This window comes from Antrostomus carolinensis, unplaced genomic scaffold (genome assembly GCF_000700745.2).
Source record: "Antrostomus carolinensis isolate BGI_N321 unplaced genomic scaffold, ASM70074v2 scaffold42954, whole genome shotgun sequence".
Classification (NCBI taxonomy): domain Eukaryota; kingdom Metazoa; phylum Chordata; class Aves; order Caprimulgiformes; family Caprimulgidae; genus Antrostomus; species Antrostomus carolinensis.
Genome location: NW_010312169.1, coordinates 7,160 through 24,004, shown reverse-complemented (window position 1 = coordinate 24,004; position 16,845 = coordinate 7,160). Strand labels below are relative to the sequence as shown.

The window sequence follows — 16,845 nt, the reverse complement described above, 5'->3', positions numbered from 1 at the left end:
GTCAGCACTCGGATAACTCTCAGGACTGTTGTTTTGATCTTGCAGGCTTATGTTGTCGTTCCAGGAAGAGCATGAATTACTTAGGGGTAGATTCACTGTGGGATTATAGAAAGGATTGCATTTATTGTTAAGGTGGACTCTGTTCTCAAATGCATAAGGTTTTTTTATTTTTTTTACTTCATTAACAGTAAAAGATAACTTGTTTTAAAAGATTATTTTTTTGGGAAAGGCATCTGGTAAGTAGCTCTGCTACTTATACATTGTTTTGATTCTCAGTTTCTACCAGACTGAGTGTAATGTCCTATCTTTGGTGTGTTCAGCCTTTGATTGGTCACTTGCTTTTACAGAGTTCATTAAATTGGTATTAAAACTCAATACTACTTTTGTTTGAAAGTGTGTGTAGTGGTTGGAAATGCCTGTTGTTTTTAATTGCAGTCTGTGGTAATGTTTTTAAAAAATAATTTTGGTAAAGCTAATTTCATTGACTGACTTTCTGGTTCTAGGAAAAAGAATGGGAGTTTTTCTGCTTGCCTTCATTGAGGCTAGAGTTTCATTCATATGAACCATTTTGATTCTTTACCCAATAATTTCAAGCATTAAGTATGTATGTTTCTCAGTGAAGTACTATTTTCACTGTATCTCATGATATGTATTTTAAAGCAGTTTGTTTGACCTCTAGTGTTGAGCTGTGAAATTGCACCCCATTGACACCAAAATATCTTGCATTTCAGAAAAACCGGTCTCCCCCAAATCAGGTACATTGAAGAGTCCACCGAAAGGCTTTGATACGTCTGCAATTAACAAAAGCTATTACAATGTGGTGAGTGTTCCCTTTTCCCCCATGTGAATTGTTATATACAGTAGATTGTCACATTACAATGTGGTGAGTGTTCCCTTTTCCCCCCACATGTGAATTGTTATATACAGTAGATTGTCGTTTAATCAAATGCTTTGAACTGCACAAAAAAATTGGCAGTCTTGTCAGAGCCTTAGTGCCAGAACTAGATAAAGGTTTTAATGAATTCTCATATAAACAAGATTGTTATTAGTTTAATAGAATATCACACATACGGATTTTTAAGTATGATACAAAATTGTAGTCTAAAGTAAGCAAATAATACACATTTGTGTAATATAATATTTGTGTAAGATAATTTCATTTGCTTTGCTAGTTGTTAATTTACCTTTTCTCCCCTAACCCCCAAATATGCAGTCTTCCCCAGTCTCTAACTTCTGCTGTGTTAAAATGATTAAGAAAATTTTTGTTCTTTTTGTTAAACAAGAGATTGAACACTTGAATGAATTTGCTGCCTGTGTATTCGTGCTTATAAATCAACTCAGTTGTTAACTTCACTAATAGATAGATTTCACAGCAAAAGCAATATAGCCAGAGTAACACACACCCAGGCATTTTTAACCTAGGACTCAGAGTTCTTTAGTAGATGCATTTAAGAAACGTACCAAACTCTGTCTTTAAAGATGGTGTTGTAACCATTTTGAGAGTCTGTTATTTGCTAAGAGTAGATACACTGGGAAGCAAAAAGCATCTTGCTGTTTTGTTAACCACTGCTCCCTGCTGGTGTAAACCCAAAACACGGGATTTCTTTCCCTTTAAAGCAGCTGTCATTGCTTTTCATTTTATTTGTCAGTTTTTAGCAGGGATCATAAAGCATTATTTTATGCTTTCATCTTTTGTGGTTGTGGCATGAATAACACCAGCTACCTGGAAGAAGAGCGCAGTTTTGCATATAGTCCTCTAATGGGAAACAGTGAAGCAACCTCCTGCTTCTCCCTGGGCTTGCTTGGTGCTTCTGTGGTAGCTGAAATTCCGTGGTAAAGGGAGGGCTGCAGTTCTTTGGCTATTGGCTCCAACACCTGCTAGTCACGGTGGAAAGTAGCTGTGCAGGCACACCTGCCTTCAAACTACAGGAAGTCATGGTCTTGCTGCTGTACATACAGCAGCAAAGTATCTGATAGTTTTCCTTTTTGTTTTTCACTAGATCTCCTTATTGTCATGTGTTTCAAAGATGGTGTAGTGTGTAGTAGCACGTATGTCTTCTCTGTTGTTTTGATATTAAAGCTCATGTTTTTCAGTACAAGTGAACTGAAGTGAATGCAGCAAAGATAAGATTTAGTTCCTTCACTAGGCAGAAGAATACTCTTAACTTTAATCTGTATCTGTGTTGAATTTTTAATCCAAATAAATTGGCAGCTCTCTTGAGCACCAGTCCTTTAGGTTGGCTTTGGTGAATTTTTTGGGCAGGTTTTTGTTTGTTTGGTTGGTTTTTTTTTAAGTCAGTGTTAAATAGATGCCTCGTATATGATCTTATTATTTCCCTGATCGATCTTAGTATGATAAAAAGTAAGAGTTGCAGCTGTTTAAATTGGTCTTAACTAAAACTCCAGTTTGACTGTGTCCAAAATGAATTGAATGTTGTGATGGCATATTTTACTTTGTAAGAGTAACACAGGCCATTTTGGGGAATGATAGTGTACTTTAGTGAAAATAATAGGCAGTAAATGTTTGAATTTGCGTAAAAACATAGTTAAGGCAGCTAAGTTGTAAAAGGCCATACAGTTTTGAAATGCCACCTTTGGAATGTGTACTTTTTATAGCTGTTCCCTGGATAACCTATTACTGTAATCATGGAGACTCAAGCTACTATGTATGTTGGGATACAGGTAGCCATAGCTAGCTTTAAGTAGTTTAATTTAAAAAAAAAAAAAGTGTAAAACTGATGACCATGATAGCTACTATTGGAATTTGGTTCTTTTTTGTCTTGCTTAGCTGCAGCTTTCATGGCACACTAAACTGACGTAATAAGATTCCCACTGCTTTTGACTGCTAGCTATTTATTAACTGTTGATGATATATTGTGAGGGGTGTTGGGTGGAACTTATCAGTTCGTAATAATATATGTAGTAAATGAGAGCACTGGCCCTAGAGTGCTGTTCTTAAATCTGTCTGCAGTGAACTGGATAATTATCTCGTTTTCACACTTTTTCAGTGTGACAAATAACAAAAAACCTCCTACCTTTTTTAAGCTTACAGTTTTATTGGTTTTGTTTAAAGAGTGAGAGGATGTGCTGTAATGTGCACTTTGTTTCAGAGAAGTGAGACTTTATTGCTGTTTGTAGAACCTAAATTAGGCTACCTAGCATCTAGATTTTCTTGAAAAATACTAAGTGCTTCTGATGACAATATAACTATAAAATAATTAGTTTTAATAATTATTAAATATGTCATGATTTTTTTATGTAGATAAGACAAACAGCCAACCCATTCACTGAAGTGAAAGCAGTTTAACCTGTGAGTTGAGTTTTCCTTAATATGTAAGCTGCAGACATGGGACTTCCCTGTCCTCAAAGCCTTATAATCAGTCTGCACTGATAACAAAATTTAACCCATACTAAGGTTAAAAACAGAACAGCTCCAAATAACCCTTTGGCACCTGGTAGCTAAAGGGATGTAACTCAAGTTCAAGAGCAAAGGCTCTATTGACAACCAAGCATGATTTGAGGCTGGTACTCTGGGACTGCTTGCTATTTTTGTTGTGTCTGTCTTCTCCTGTACGGGTATGTGCCGAGACCCTGTAGACCTCATGATTATTTATTGCTGTTTCTCCTAGGGAAGGATTTGTGCAGGTGCAGGCAGCACCTGTGGGTACATCTGTTGAACTGAGGGCAAAAATCAAAGGGCAGTTCAGAGGAAGTTGAGAAAGTGGTAGGAGAGGCTCTGCTAATCTCCCTTTCTGGGAGAAGGGCTGGGATAGACTGAAGGAAAGGGGCTTAATGTAAAGAGGAGATTGCTTTCCCTCCTTTCCTCTGCTCTTCACTCCCTTGTAAACACGTTCTTTATGGAATCAGAGTTCCATCTGAAGTTCATAATACAAACCCCATACCTCCTAGTCTCGGTGTGCTTTATTAGCTGCACCTTGCACTAGGTGTTGCTGAGAAGACAGAGCACATTTGGTGTATGCTTACATGTTGCCTGGCTGGGGAGTGCAGGTTAGTAGAGAATGACTAACGCTACAAGGTCTTGTCCTCCATAAAATGGTACAAGTCGATAGCAGTGTGTGATGTGAACCAGACTCGTGATCAAGCACAAAGCATTTTTCATGTAGAAGTAATTTAGTAACCTGTTACTGAAGAAGCGGGCATATTATTGCAGGTTATTCCCTGAAGACAGAGCAGGCATTACTCTGAGTTTTATTTTTACTTGTTAATCTCTTGAGAATTTAAGACTGTGTCCAAAATAAAATCAGGTTATCTCCACTTACAGGACAATTGTCTTGAGATTAAGTATAAGTAGATGTTCTAAAAGCAAGTAAAGAAATGGGCAACTTTCTCCATAGTATGAGTATTTGGATGACCTCATTTTTCATTTAAGATTTTGAGAAGTGATGGAAAATAAGCACTCCTTTTGAGGCCACACTTCTGAAGTTGGGTCAAGAGTTTGTGTTTACTGAAGTTCATAGAAGTTTTTGAGGACCCTTGAGATATGGTATACTTGTGTGTTGCTTTACATTGCCCCTCTCAAGGACCTATTTTAAAGGGTTCATCTCTCAGATTCTCATGATGCAGGAAAATTAGGTGTTGATCGTTGACCGTTTCGCTGAAGTACACGATATTTCAGTAGAGTGCCATATTAGTCTCATAAAATGGGGACGTGCTGCAGGATCATGCCCAAGCGTAGTTGTGAAATCTGCTTTTTCTCCCTCTGATTTGGAAGGTAATCAGCTTCATGTAGGTCACTTAAAATCCATTTTTGGGTGGTAATTTTTTGCCTTAGGGAAAATGGCTGGGGTTTTGTGTGGCAGAATTGTTAGCTGTGCTTGAATTTTCCATCCCGTGTGACTGAGAGAGCTTGTGCTGTATGAGCTCAGTTGTCTGTGCCTGCCATTCATCAGTGCTACGGATTGCAGAAGCTGCCACTTCAATGCTGCCCTTTTGGTACCCAGTCTTATCTGTTCAAATGTTGTGGTGGAGTTGTGGAAACAAGGTCTTCGAGGTCTCATGGGGTCTTGCAGCAGCCAGAATGCGCAGAAAGCAGGAAAGGGAAGAAAGGTGATTATTAGAGCATGTGGGCGAGATGTGGATATGAGGAATGTAAGGGTGCTCTGGTGCCAAAATACTGAGTTGCAGTATCGACTACTTATTGCTTCAAAGCACAGTCCAAGTGTTTAATCCTCATAGCTTCTCTGTGAGGTAGGTAAGTCAAGCTGGAAGGATGTGAGAGTTCACAGAACTGATGTTTTAGAGCTATGTAAGCAAGATTACTCTTTTTAAAACATATTAAAAGTAAAATAATGTTGTTGTATGCAGTGAAAACTGTACTTTTAAAAAAAGAAAGGAAATAGATTTAATGGGTTTGGGGAAGTGTTTAAAACTGTGTATATCTAAAGTGTTGTGTAACATTGAACTACTGAAATAACATAAAGCAGCGTTAAGTGTACTAGTACTCTGCATATGTTTTGTAGCATACTTACAATTGCATTTATTTTCATTTTTTCAGTAACTTATCAGGTTGCTGATTCTTATTTTTAAGCTTTCCTATTCTTATTCCCTCCTTTAAGTCTTTTTCTTCCAGTTCCTTGTTCTCTGTATTACAAAGAAAATCCTCAAGTGAAAATCCAAACCAGCACAGGAAAATAATGGGAGTTGTGTACAACATGAAACTAGTTTTATTTCAGTCATTTCAAATGACTCTTTATAGCAAAGAATGGAAATGTCATTTGAGAAAGTGGAGCAGTAGTGCAGCCTTTCAACATCTCCAGCAAATTTGTTGATTTTTATAATTGAATGTCTTTTAATGCTGTTCAGTGCTGCATTTAGGACAGTGTGTGTTTGTCCTTGGCTTTCAGCCTCCTTTTCCTTACTAATGACTGTGTAATGACTTTAGGCTGGGAGATTTTTGTAGGAAAAGCCATACTGGAAAAGATTGATCTTGCATTTAGTTTTGAACCTCATTGATCCTAAGTAGTTTTACATTTCCATTTCAACAATTGACTGACTTTGTTTTATATATGTGTAAGAGAATGTGGAGTTTAATTACTGCTATGATCAGTGGGAAGTTTTTTTTCCTTTCTTTTTTTCCTGGTCTAAGTGGTCAAAAAACCCAGCTTTATAAAAATTTGTGTCCCCATGTTGTACTTTCTGCTGTAGTTTCCTAGTTAGTAGCTATAACTTTCCCCATGACATTCTTCTGTCAGTGTTTAGCAGAGAATGGAGACATTTTAATCTTCAGTTCAGGATTCAGATTTCCAACAAAAGAATTAAGTCAAAAGTGGTCTGTCTCTCTCTCTCTCTCTCTCTCTCTCCAAATGAATGGAAGCATTCAAGGAATAAGCAGAATCAATGACACCAGTGAAAAGAACAGTGAATTCTTCATTGACATACTGAACTATTTAAAGTTATTTCATCAGGTTTGCATTTAGGAATGAATGGCTTTTTTTATTTTCTAAGAAAGAGTATTGACTACAAAAAGAGTGTTGACTACAACAGTGAATAATGCACTCAATTACAGTAGTTACTATAAATGCTGAAATGAGATATTACTGTAGGCTTGACAAATATGACATGTAGCAAAATGAGAAGGTTTGTGGTGTGGCTTATGACCAGTGAATAGCAAAAAGTTTTCAAAGCTTAGCTGTGTTCATTGAACTGCATTTATTTCTCAGGATTCTTTGGCAAGTCATTAACTTTTTGGAGGGGAAAAAGAAATAACTTGCCTGCTAGAAGCACAGTAGAATTTGATGTCAATGTATTGGAGGATGTCCTAAAGCAGACTCCCTGGAGATGGGGAGTAATACACACAAGAAAGTAAAATACTTTCTTGTGTATATTTGAGAGTATTCCAGTTGTTTGATTTCGGTTCGGCCGAAAACCCAAGTGTGTGCTGTATTTTATAAGTTCTTGGCTTTGTATCAGAGTCTGTTGTTATTTTCCCATGGTAGTGTATATTATTGCACTCTTGGCTGAAGGTTAGGCAGCCCCATTTAAAAAGAATGCAATAATGCTAATCATATTGCTAAGTAAAGTTGACAATTACTTGATATTTATAAATCTGTTAATATTCAGACCTTCTAGATAGAAGAGCGCATCTAAATAAGTAAACACTTTGCTAGCAAGATTAGCTCTTGTGTGTTGTAATTGAAACTGAGAAAACAAAACTAATTGTTCGTTTCTCTTGCAACTTCAAATGTTGTTTACCAGCCTCTGATTATCTTTGACTGTTTTGAAGTACATAGGAGGAATAATTACTCCTAGCTTTGGAAGAACGCTATATAGCTCTCAAATTTTACATTAAAAGTTCAGTGAAATTCCTGTTAGCTTACCACTTTTCTTGTATATGGCTAAAGGATGGCTCATCATGTGTGTGGTGGTTTTTTCCCCTTTGAATTTCATAAATGTATAGTATATGATACATTCTTGCTGGTATTTATTTTTTTAAAATGTAGGAACGTTCATTTAAATTGACCCAGTGCTAAGTAAATTCTAGTATGTCTTAAAACTGGTATTGATTTAAGCATTTTGAAGTATCTCTTAAAAATACCAATTACCAACTGTCATTTATTGTAGGTGCTACAAAATATATTAGAAACAGAAAATGAATATGCTAAGGAACTACAAACAATGCTTTCAAACTACCTGCGACCATTACAAGCCAGTGAAAAGTATGTGAGTTTGTTTTAGTGTTATAAATTTAAGCTTAAGATCTCTTGTCTATTGGGGAGGGTTTATGTGGTCAAAACTTCAGTTTCAATTTTCTTGTGGGGTCTGAGATCTGTGGGGCAACGCTTGCTTTTACTCAGTTTGCTTGCTGACTAAGACAGTCTGGTCTTTGATCTAAGAACCAGTAAGCATTTTCTTTTAAGGTTTTAGGTTTTATTAAGGCACAATTAGTCAATAACTGCAAACCTAAACACCTTTTATTTACCTTGGCTCCAGGTTAAACTCGGCAAATACTTCATACTTAATGGGAAACTTGGAAGAAATAAGTTCTTTCCAGCAAATGCTTGTACAGTCTTTAGAAGAGTGCACCAAGTAAGTACTATCCATACCAGATACTGTAGAATCCTAACAAGCAAATATTTTTCTATTTTACTTGTTGTGTATGGTGATATTTGAGTAATTTTTTTGTTGTTGTTCCTCTAACTTTATAGTGAGAGGAATATATATGCTACAGCAATACAGTAATAGGTGTTTGGATAATGCATTGATTGCTTGTGCAGATAGATACTAGCCCTAGGATGCAATTGCAGAGGTGGGAATTTTGACAGAGTTTGGAAACGATTTATGAATTTCCATGATGTAATTGCGTACCAGTGGGGAAGTGGTAGAGGCAGTTATAGGGTTTTTTCATTTGTTTTGGAGACATGAATTTTAAGTCTTGCCTTAAGACTTAGAGACTTAAGAGAGTATGAGGAAGAATGAAGGGAGCTTAGATTGTGATGGAACAGTGGAGGAGGGGGAGAGTTACTTACATGAAGAATGTTGTGTGAGAATGTTGTACTTCGTATTCTTGTCCTGAACAATGGTGGCTGTCAAAATGTGCTGGGAGACCCATACAGGATAGGCAGAAAGAACAATCTGACAAAAAAATTTAGCCTCAACACCTGTACTGTACCATATAGGAATCATTAAGCACAGAAAGACGGGGATGAGGACACCTATCCTCCTTACATAGGTTAGACTGAAGCGGTAGCTGGATATTTTTCAGCTTGTACCTCAGCACTTGGGGCTGCAAGTAAGAAAGTGACCATATCACATTTGAATTGTCCTAACAATTTTCTGGTGCTGAAACTCCACTGAAATTGCAGTTCCTGTTCCTAACCTCAGTTGTGTGCTTTTCCTTGCCTGTGTTCTGGTTTTGTCTGATCACGTGGTGAGCTAAGGCAGCTTGCTAATCCCAGTTTGGTTGTTATCTGCCAAGTTAGTAATTTGAATTGCTACTGAGGGCTTAGATGAGTTTCAGTCTACTGGGAGTACTTGGCTGTGAGAAGGAATGAATGTCTTGGATGGAGGAGAAAATACCTCTTTTGGCAGCAGTGATCTTCAGATCAACTCAGTGTGTTTTGTTTTGACCTCTCCCTTCTCTCTTCCTCTGAGCTGTTCCATGTGAAGAGGAAACTTTGTCATGATGAAGTATAAGCTTTGTCTCCACCAGGCAGTTAACGTATCTCTGGGTCTGTTCCTGAATTTGTCCTTCTATTACCTGGCTTCTCTCCCTCTATTCTGCCTATAGACAACTTAGACTGGAGAAAGTGGAAAGGAGGAGGGTGTAGTTTAGATGACTATTTAGCAGTGGAATAGAAACATTCTTGAAATGGTCTTTCTTCCGTGCTGTGTTTGAGAAGGAAGGATATTCTTTCTGGCAAGTTAGACTTGATCAGTTCCGTGTCTGAATCCATGAGAATGACTGTATGTCCACATACTTAAATGTTTCCTTTCTTTTCTTCAGTTCACTTTCTGTTGTCTTGTTGTTACTGTGATTTTGTTTCTGTGAATCAGAAATTAGAGAAATGAAAGACCTTTCATGAACAGACCATCATCTTTAAAACTTTTGATTAAGGTGGTCTTAAAAACAAGAGTGGAAGAGCATATGCCATTAAACAAATATTAATGCAAGCTTTGTTTCAGTTTCAACTTATATTGGTTAAGGTGATATCGTAATGTAACTTCAAGCCAGAAAGCTTATTTAGAATTCTTTCCTTGATTTAAACTATAGTAGAGCACCTTCTCATAATGTCCTTTATTTTCTTCCTGGTAAGTGAAATATTGCTGTGTAATACATTAGGAACATAATGGATGCTGGTAGGTGGCAGGTGGAAGTGATGACTCGGGGTTACTGCAAATGTGCTTTGTTACTTTCTTTTCATAAGTGTGCTGGTCACACCAACTTACACTTTCAGTTTAATTTTCATCGTAGCGTATTGACTTGAGCAGCCAGCTTCTTCCTGTTTTGAATCTTAATCCATCATAATTCCCATCATGTAGAAGAATTCTTGCCCTGCTGCATTGTTTTTTGTCATTTTGCCATGTTTTTTTGGCTGGTGAACTTGTTCTGTAAACTCAGAGTAGTTCCTGGGCTGAAAATAGATTTATCAGTTTATTTTATTTTTGGCAGAGAGCTTATAGTTTTGTCATTCAGGAACTTCATATTGTAGCATCTGGTGTGGTGTTTTTTCTAGCTTCGCATGTCAGAATGACCAAATGCCAGTGTCCTGCCAGTTGTAGTGCTGCTTTTCTTTTTGCCTACACCACGTCAGCTCATTTAGTCATCATGTTAAATGTTGGGTTGTGGTTTGTTTTTTGTTGTTTTTTTTTCAGAACACATAATACTGTAATGGGCTTCTTGTGTGTTTCAGGGGAAGGAGTTGTTTGGATGTGGTTTGGTTTTAGTTGTGTGCTACCCTCCCTCTCTGCCCCTAACCTTGAAGCTCTTCTGTTGCATTGCTGAAGGTTTTTCCTCTTTGAACTTGTCCAAGTTGCCCTCTATTGCAGAATCACCACAGTGATCTTGTGGGCTGCTCCAGCTGTCACAGGCCTGGGCTCACTTCCTCTCTGCCTGCATGGATGCTGGGCACCATCAGACAGATTTGTTTGGGGTTATTTCTTCCTTTGCGAATTCTCTTCTTCATTTACCAAACAGAAGCAGTTTATGAAACGAGTCTAACTAGCAGTGAGTGAGAATCTTCTGGCTGATGTGCTTGAAAAGTGCTTTTTTTTTTTTAACTGATCAGCTTCAAGTGCACTTTGTTTTGGTGGATAATTCTCAAGGCAGAGAGACACTGACAGTCTTCAGTTGCAAAAGAGTGGATTTCTGATAGTAAAACAAAGTCAAGAGTGCTTCGTGCTCCATTCTCTTGAAGACAGAAAGTGGTCCAGTGCTCTGGGCCTCTTTCTGGATCTGTGATCCAGTGCAAAAGCTCAGTTCTGCAGTGGTGCACACAGCAGAGGAGTCCCTGAATGAACAAAGTCAAGAGTCCATTAGGTGATCTCTGGGCTGATCTAAATAATGTCTATTGGAAGTATTGCTCTTCAGGTGTTTTTGTAGCAGGAGGTTGAACAGTTATCTCCTGCTCCTTACTTCTCAGTAAGGGGGGATCACAGCACACATGGACTGTTTGAGTATCATCTCCTCTCTAGCAAATTGAAGGCATTGGTTGTCTTTAGGGCAGTATCACAGACTTATCTCCTTGCCCCATAGTAGCTGTAACTGGGTTTTGCCTTCTCTTTCTCTCATGTCCTCACTCCTGCAGTCACAGTAACTGTGGGTTTTTTTTATCTTGTTCTGTGTTTGAGTGCAAACAGGTAATTCATGTTCCAGGATGATGCTGGAGGGGAATGGGAATTTAAAAGAGAACAAAAATTAAAAACCCCACAAAAAATACAAACAAACCACAAACAAGGGGGAGGCCAAGGCGTGAGAGGGAGATTGTTTAAATGTAATCCAAAACTAGTTAGTATTTCAAGTTTGGTTTTGGAGTGCAGATACAGATTAGGTCTGTTAAAGGTTTATCTCAGCATATTCCATTGCTTTTGGTTATTGTGAGCATCAACAGAAATAAGTCTATTGACGTTAAGTGAATTTGAACACATTGTCTTCAGATTGCCTGAAACAAATGTGCAAGTTAACTGTTGTCTGAGAAGTAAGGCAAACAGACAAATAGTGAAAGGTATGGTTGTGAAGAGAGCATTAAAAAAATAGACTGAGGGATTGTGAATAAGTTGAGTACTGCCTCTGTGAAAACAAGAGCTCAGAAAATTGCAAAGTATCCCCCTTACTTCAGTAACCCTGTTAACTGTGAAGCCTCAGGTGATAACACCTAATATTGTGTTTTGTCACGTCCCTTGGAGTCATTAATCACAATTATCCCTTAATAATTTTTGCAGACCTTCATTTGTCCTGGATCTTCTCTGCTATCCGCTTTTAAGTTCAAGACGTGTTCTGTACTGGCCTCCTGCAAGCATAGCAAACTTATCATTGATGTTCCTTCAAGAGACTGAGAGAGGGGTGGGAAATTCTGCTGTTTTATCTTTCTGTGGGAGGAGATAAGGAAGAGCAGAAAACGCCACTCAGATAAAGTTTCCAGTTTGTCAGGTTCTGCAGGGATGTGTGTGTTTATATTGCTGCATGACACACTTACAGTAACCACACAATCAAGTGAAACTTGGGGACATCTGATCCTTTCCTTGCAAAAAAAGGACATTCAATGCTGATTACATTTTGTTATCTACTTTTCTTTTAAAGTTGCCTCTGTTAGTCTGTTTGAATTTGTCTGGATTCCTCACAGTTTCCACAGCCTTTCCCAGAACTTTATAATGTCCACTGACACCAAAATTAAGGCAGGTTTCTTCAGAACATGCAGGCCATGATTAGATGTTCTGTAATGCCACTCTTTCTCTGTCAGCTGCCAGTCTAGCTTTAGTCCAGTTCTGATTGCTGGTTTTGATTGGAATTTTAAAGTAAGCATGAATTGAGTAACAAGGTATTTTCTTTCTTTTCTTCCTCAAATTATCATGCAGTGGGAAGGTGCTTCAATTCTGGAGAAACAGAACTGATAGCTATTAGTTGTAACTCCAACAAGCAGATAGTCTGTTAGGTAGTTAAATTCAGTCTTATGATGATGGCCCCTAGCATGTGTACAACAGCAGAGACTTTGTTATGGTTCTCTAATTCTGCAAATTAAATTAAAACATGTCTTTGGCCTTTTTATAACTGAAGTTATCATTATTTTTGTGTATATATATAAATAATATTTATGTGATTCCTTTTTAATTGAAATAATAAATATGAGAAGAATATCGGGATGACAACTTCAGAATAAGTTGTAAAATAACTATAACTTTTTATAGTTATATATTATAACGAATAACTCTCTACTGAACACTAATTACTAAAAGGTTTATATGGTAGGCTTTCAGTTGTTTTTTCAGCAGTTAACGGAGTTATAGTTAATTTATTAATTGTTCCTCTAAAACAAGTAGGATACTTGCGAATAATGCATAGATTAGGAAAGTCAAAGGACGCGAGTTGCTACCCCGTCATAAAGTCTGTTGATTATCTTAAATCAACAAATATATGCAGTATAAAGTTGGAATGCATATGCAGCATGTAAAAGAGAATAACATCAGTCCTTCAATCTGCTCAGAGAACAGCAGGCTGAGAAGACACAGATGTCTGCTTAGTGCCAACAGACATAATTCACTTTTCCCTCTCCCACCCTCAGCACTACAGTATGAAAAGGCAATTTAACTATTTTCAGCAACTATTTATTGGGGCCTCTTATTATTTCATACTGAGCTATATGCCTTGAGTATGTCTTCAGAGTTTGTGACTTTTGCTGCATCTATTACTTGTATTATGAGCTCATGCTTAAATTTATTAAAGGGGACCAGCTGCCAGGCAGGACATGCTGCTTGGAGGGCTGTGAGAATAGCATTCCCTCAGCATGCTAGGGAGTGCCCCTGGTTTTCCCCTAAATACCTGCCAAAGCAGCCACTCTATTGATTCCAGAATTGCAATTTTTCTTGAAAGAGAAATAAAGATGCAGACAATAAAATAATGGACCTTAGCCTTTAATGTAAGGAGTGCTGATGAGGTGACCAGTATATTTAGCACAGTGTGCTAACTGAGGATTCAGCTGTCATTTTCTGGGTGTCTGTAATGAACGTTGCTGTCAAATAAGGAAGTGTGTTTCTCCTGCCTCTCATTTTGAACATCTGTACAGTCAGTTTTTACTTCATTTTGGGTAGCTCTTTCCACACCATACAGAGGAACTGAACAGCTTAGTAGGAGACAGACTTACTATTTTGAAATGTAGAGGAATATTTCTTGGGCTGAACTTTGTATTTTAACTACTATAAGCAAACCCAAGGAGTGAGCCAAGATTAGTGCATGTGAGCAGGATGGGAACATCCCCTGCCTGGAGGAGTGGCTGTCCTGGAAGGCTGAACGGTTCCCCTCTGCTGAAGTTCACTTCAGCATCACTCACTTTTTTAGGGGGAATATACTAAATATTGATGTTTATAAACTTTATGCACATGTTCAGGACAATTAAAGAAAATCTTGACTCTGTCTTCTTTTTAAAAAAAAAACAAAACAAAACCAAGAAAACCAGTATTCTTCCACAGAGATTTGTTGGAACTGATGTTAGCATGAAACCCTTTGGCTGTGCTAGCAGTGTGTCTATTAAGTACTTACTGAGGGCTTGTCTAGCTTTAGCGCAGTGTGAAATACTGGTTTTAAGAGTAGTTGGATGGGTAACAACAACAGAAATCCACTTGTTTGTCTCATCTTGCAAAGAGTCAGCATATTTATGTTAGGAGATGCAATCTTTATGCAAAGAGAGGAAATGTATGGAGAAATTATAACACTTCATCTTGCACGTGTTGTACAGTGGGTTTAGGCAAGGTGTCAGGGACAAGCTTGTAATCTAGGACTGCTGAAAACCTAGTGTCCTGTCTTCTGGTGAACTTCAGCATGGGTTGTACAATCAACTGTTGGCTGTATAACCTACTGCTGAAGAGGCTTAGCCCTTCAAGTGGGAGTTGCTCTAGAAAATAATAGGGTTTCATCCCTTCCAGCACCCTTACAGTATTGTTCACTTGTTAGTCCAATTTATTCTTTCTCACATAGGAAGCAGTCTAGTCTGGATATTTGAGAATGGTGATATGGTAGCAATAAGGAAGCATGGCTGGATATGCTTCATTTCATCAGTTTGTGTTTAACTTGCAAATTATTTGAGAGTTTAAAAAAGTATGTGAGTGTGCTTTTATTTGCATGTGAAGTATGCAGCTTAAGATACTAAGAATAAGACTGGAAGAGTTGCATTTTTTTCTTTTCTTTCTCTGCTTATACAGATGCAAAATCAGAAGTCAGACTCTTCCTTTCTACTGATTGTACCAGTTCTAAGCTGGAGCCACATAGCCAATTTCAGATATTTATACTTTGGATATTTTCTTACTGCAGTTTCAGATGGTTTCTACTGAAGCCTTTTGAAAAATACACTGTGTATGACCATATTACTTTCTTCATATCCTATACCTCTCTAATTATGGGAATAAATATGTGTAAATTCCTCTGACAAACCTGTTCAAAACTTAATAGGTTCACCAAGACTGTGAAAGTAAGCTTTTCTTCCACATACTATTTCTCTTGTTGAGTCATCTATTTTTTTTTTTTTTTTTTTTGGAAGTCACTAGGGCTGCTGTTATTTAAGTACAATTTCATACTAGACAAAATAAGCTTTTCTGAACAGAATTGTGAAATTTTTCTTCAATGCTTAGCAAATATGATGCATTTGAGCATGAAAGTTGAAGAAAGTATGAGTTATAGAAAGTGTATCTATACTGATGGTGGTAAAGCAGCACTCCTGCCCTGATTACAAACCAACATAAAAGTTGCTTTATGGTCCTTAAAAAGCAAGATGAGTGACTACTGTGTAAAAACAGCCTGTTACTGCACTGTCACTGGCTTCTATTTGTGCTCTGAGAGATTATTATGGTACTTAGATCTTTTAATTAATATTTTAAGTGTATCTCTGCTGGTGGAGAATAGAGGGAAAGAATCTTGTTTCTACTCCATCCAGTTTTTGTCAGTATTTTCAGCTAAATGCTGAAATACTGCTTTTAAGATTTGATGTGGCATATATAAGTGGATAGTAAACTACTCTAACCAATAGGTATGTTGACTAAAAAATCAAACTCCTAAAGAAGGTGCTAATTACCACTAATTCTTGGAAGAAAATTTGCTGAATGACCATCTTGCACACCCACTAAACCATGTCCTGATGTACCATGTCTACGTGTGTGTGTATGTGTGTGTGGTGTGAGGTTGTTTTGGTTTGGTTTGGTTTTTTTCATTCTGCCTCTACTATGGTGGCATAATCAGGCCTGATAGTTACAGGGTTGAAACTGTAAAGAAGGAAGCGAAAGCTGTTGGTTGCTGGTCAGTGACCACAGAAAACTATCTGTTAATTTTATTTAAAACCCCACACCAAACAAAACAAAAACAGCAAACAAAAACAAACCCAGAAAACCCAGTATACACTGTTTTTCCAGACTTTCATTTATTTGTGTATCTGGTTGGTATTAGAGTAATTTCATCTTTATTACTTTGTTTTTAGGTTGCCTGAAGCTCAGCAGAGGGTTGGAGGATGTTTTCTAAATCTGATGCTACAAATGAAAAGCTTATACCTTGCATACTGTGCCAACCACCCATCAGCAGTAAATGTTCTCACAGAACACAGGTATGTTTACTTTATGGTCTGTTACAGAAAAAGTGTGTAAAATACACTTGTGTTGTAAAGCTCTGATGTCTCTTTTGACATGGACTTGGTATGGTAGAGCTTGTTTAAGGAGGGGGGGGGGAAATAGTCGTGGTCTATTCTTTAAAATAGGAGAAAAAACCGACAACGCAAAGTTGTTCCGTGTGGTCAGGATCAACTTGTCACTTTTGGCAGTGTGTTATAAATTGTTGGAGAGAATTTTCTCATATAAAGAATGCATGCTCTGAATATGTAAAACAAACTGTACTGATTGTCATCATTGTTTTAAAAACATCGGGATCAAAACAAGTTTGTGAATTTATGGCGTAACAGACATGATTACTACAGGCTTTTTAGACAGTTGGTGAATTGTAACTTAGCCTTGTAAAAGCGTGTGCGTTTGTATTTGTTTAATTTTATAATGGTATACCCTTAGCTTTACTTTTGAGTGGTATGAAAGGAGTGTAAGCTTTTCAAGTTTACAAAATTCATGTTTCCTGTGTGTAAGAAGTGGGATGCTGAGTTAACATGATGTAGGTTGCTCAGCTTTGGGACAGACCTTGAATTTGCC

The 16,845-nt window shown here is 37.5% G+C and overlaps 1 protein-coding gene across 1 annotated transcript in view; it reads left to right on the top strand.

Annotated features, from left to right (window-relative positions):
• Window positions 1-731: 731 nt before the first annotated feature.
• LOC104524163 (rho guanine nucleotide exchange factor 7-like) overlaps window positions 732-16,845 on the top strand; it is a gene marked incomplete at both ends in the record, with an annotated part of 19,430 nt that continues 3,316 nt past the window's right edge. The window contains 4 exons of the mRNA XM_010166950.1: window positions 732-820; window positions 7,582-7,676; window positions 7,951-8,046; window positions 16,134-16,256. Of these exons, the coding sequence (XP_010165252.1) occupies window positions 732-820; window positions 7,582-7,676; window positions 7,951-8,046; window positions 16,134-16,256 (403 nt within the window). The remainder of the gene's footprint in view (window positions 821-7,581; window positions 7,677-7,950; window positions 8,047-16,133; window positions 16,257-16,845) is intronic.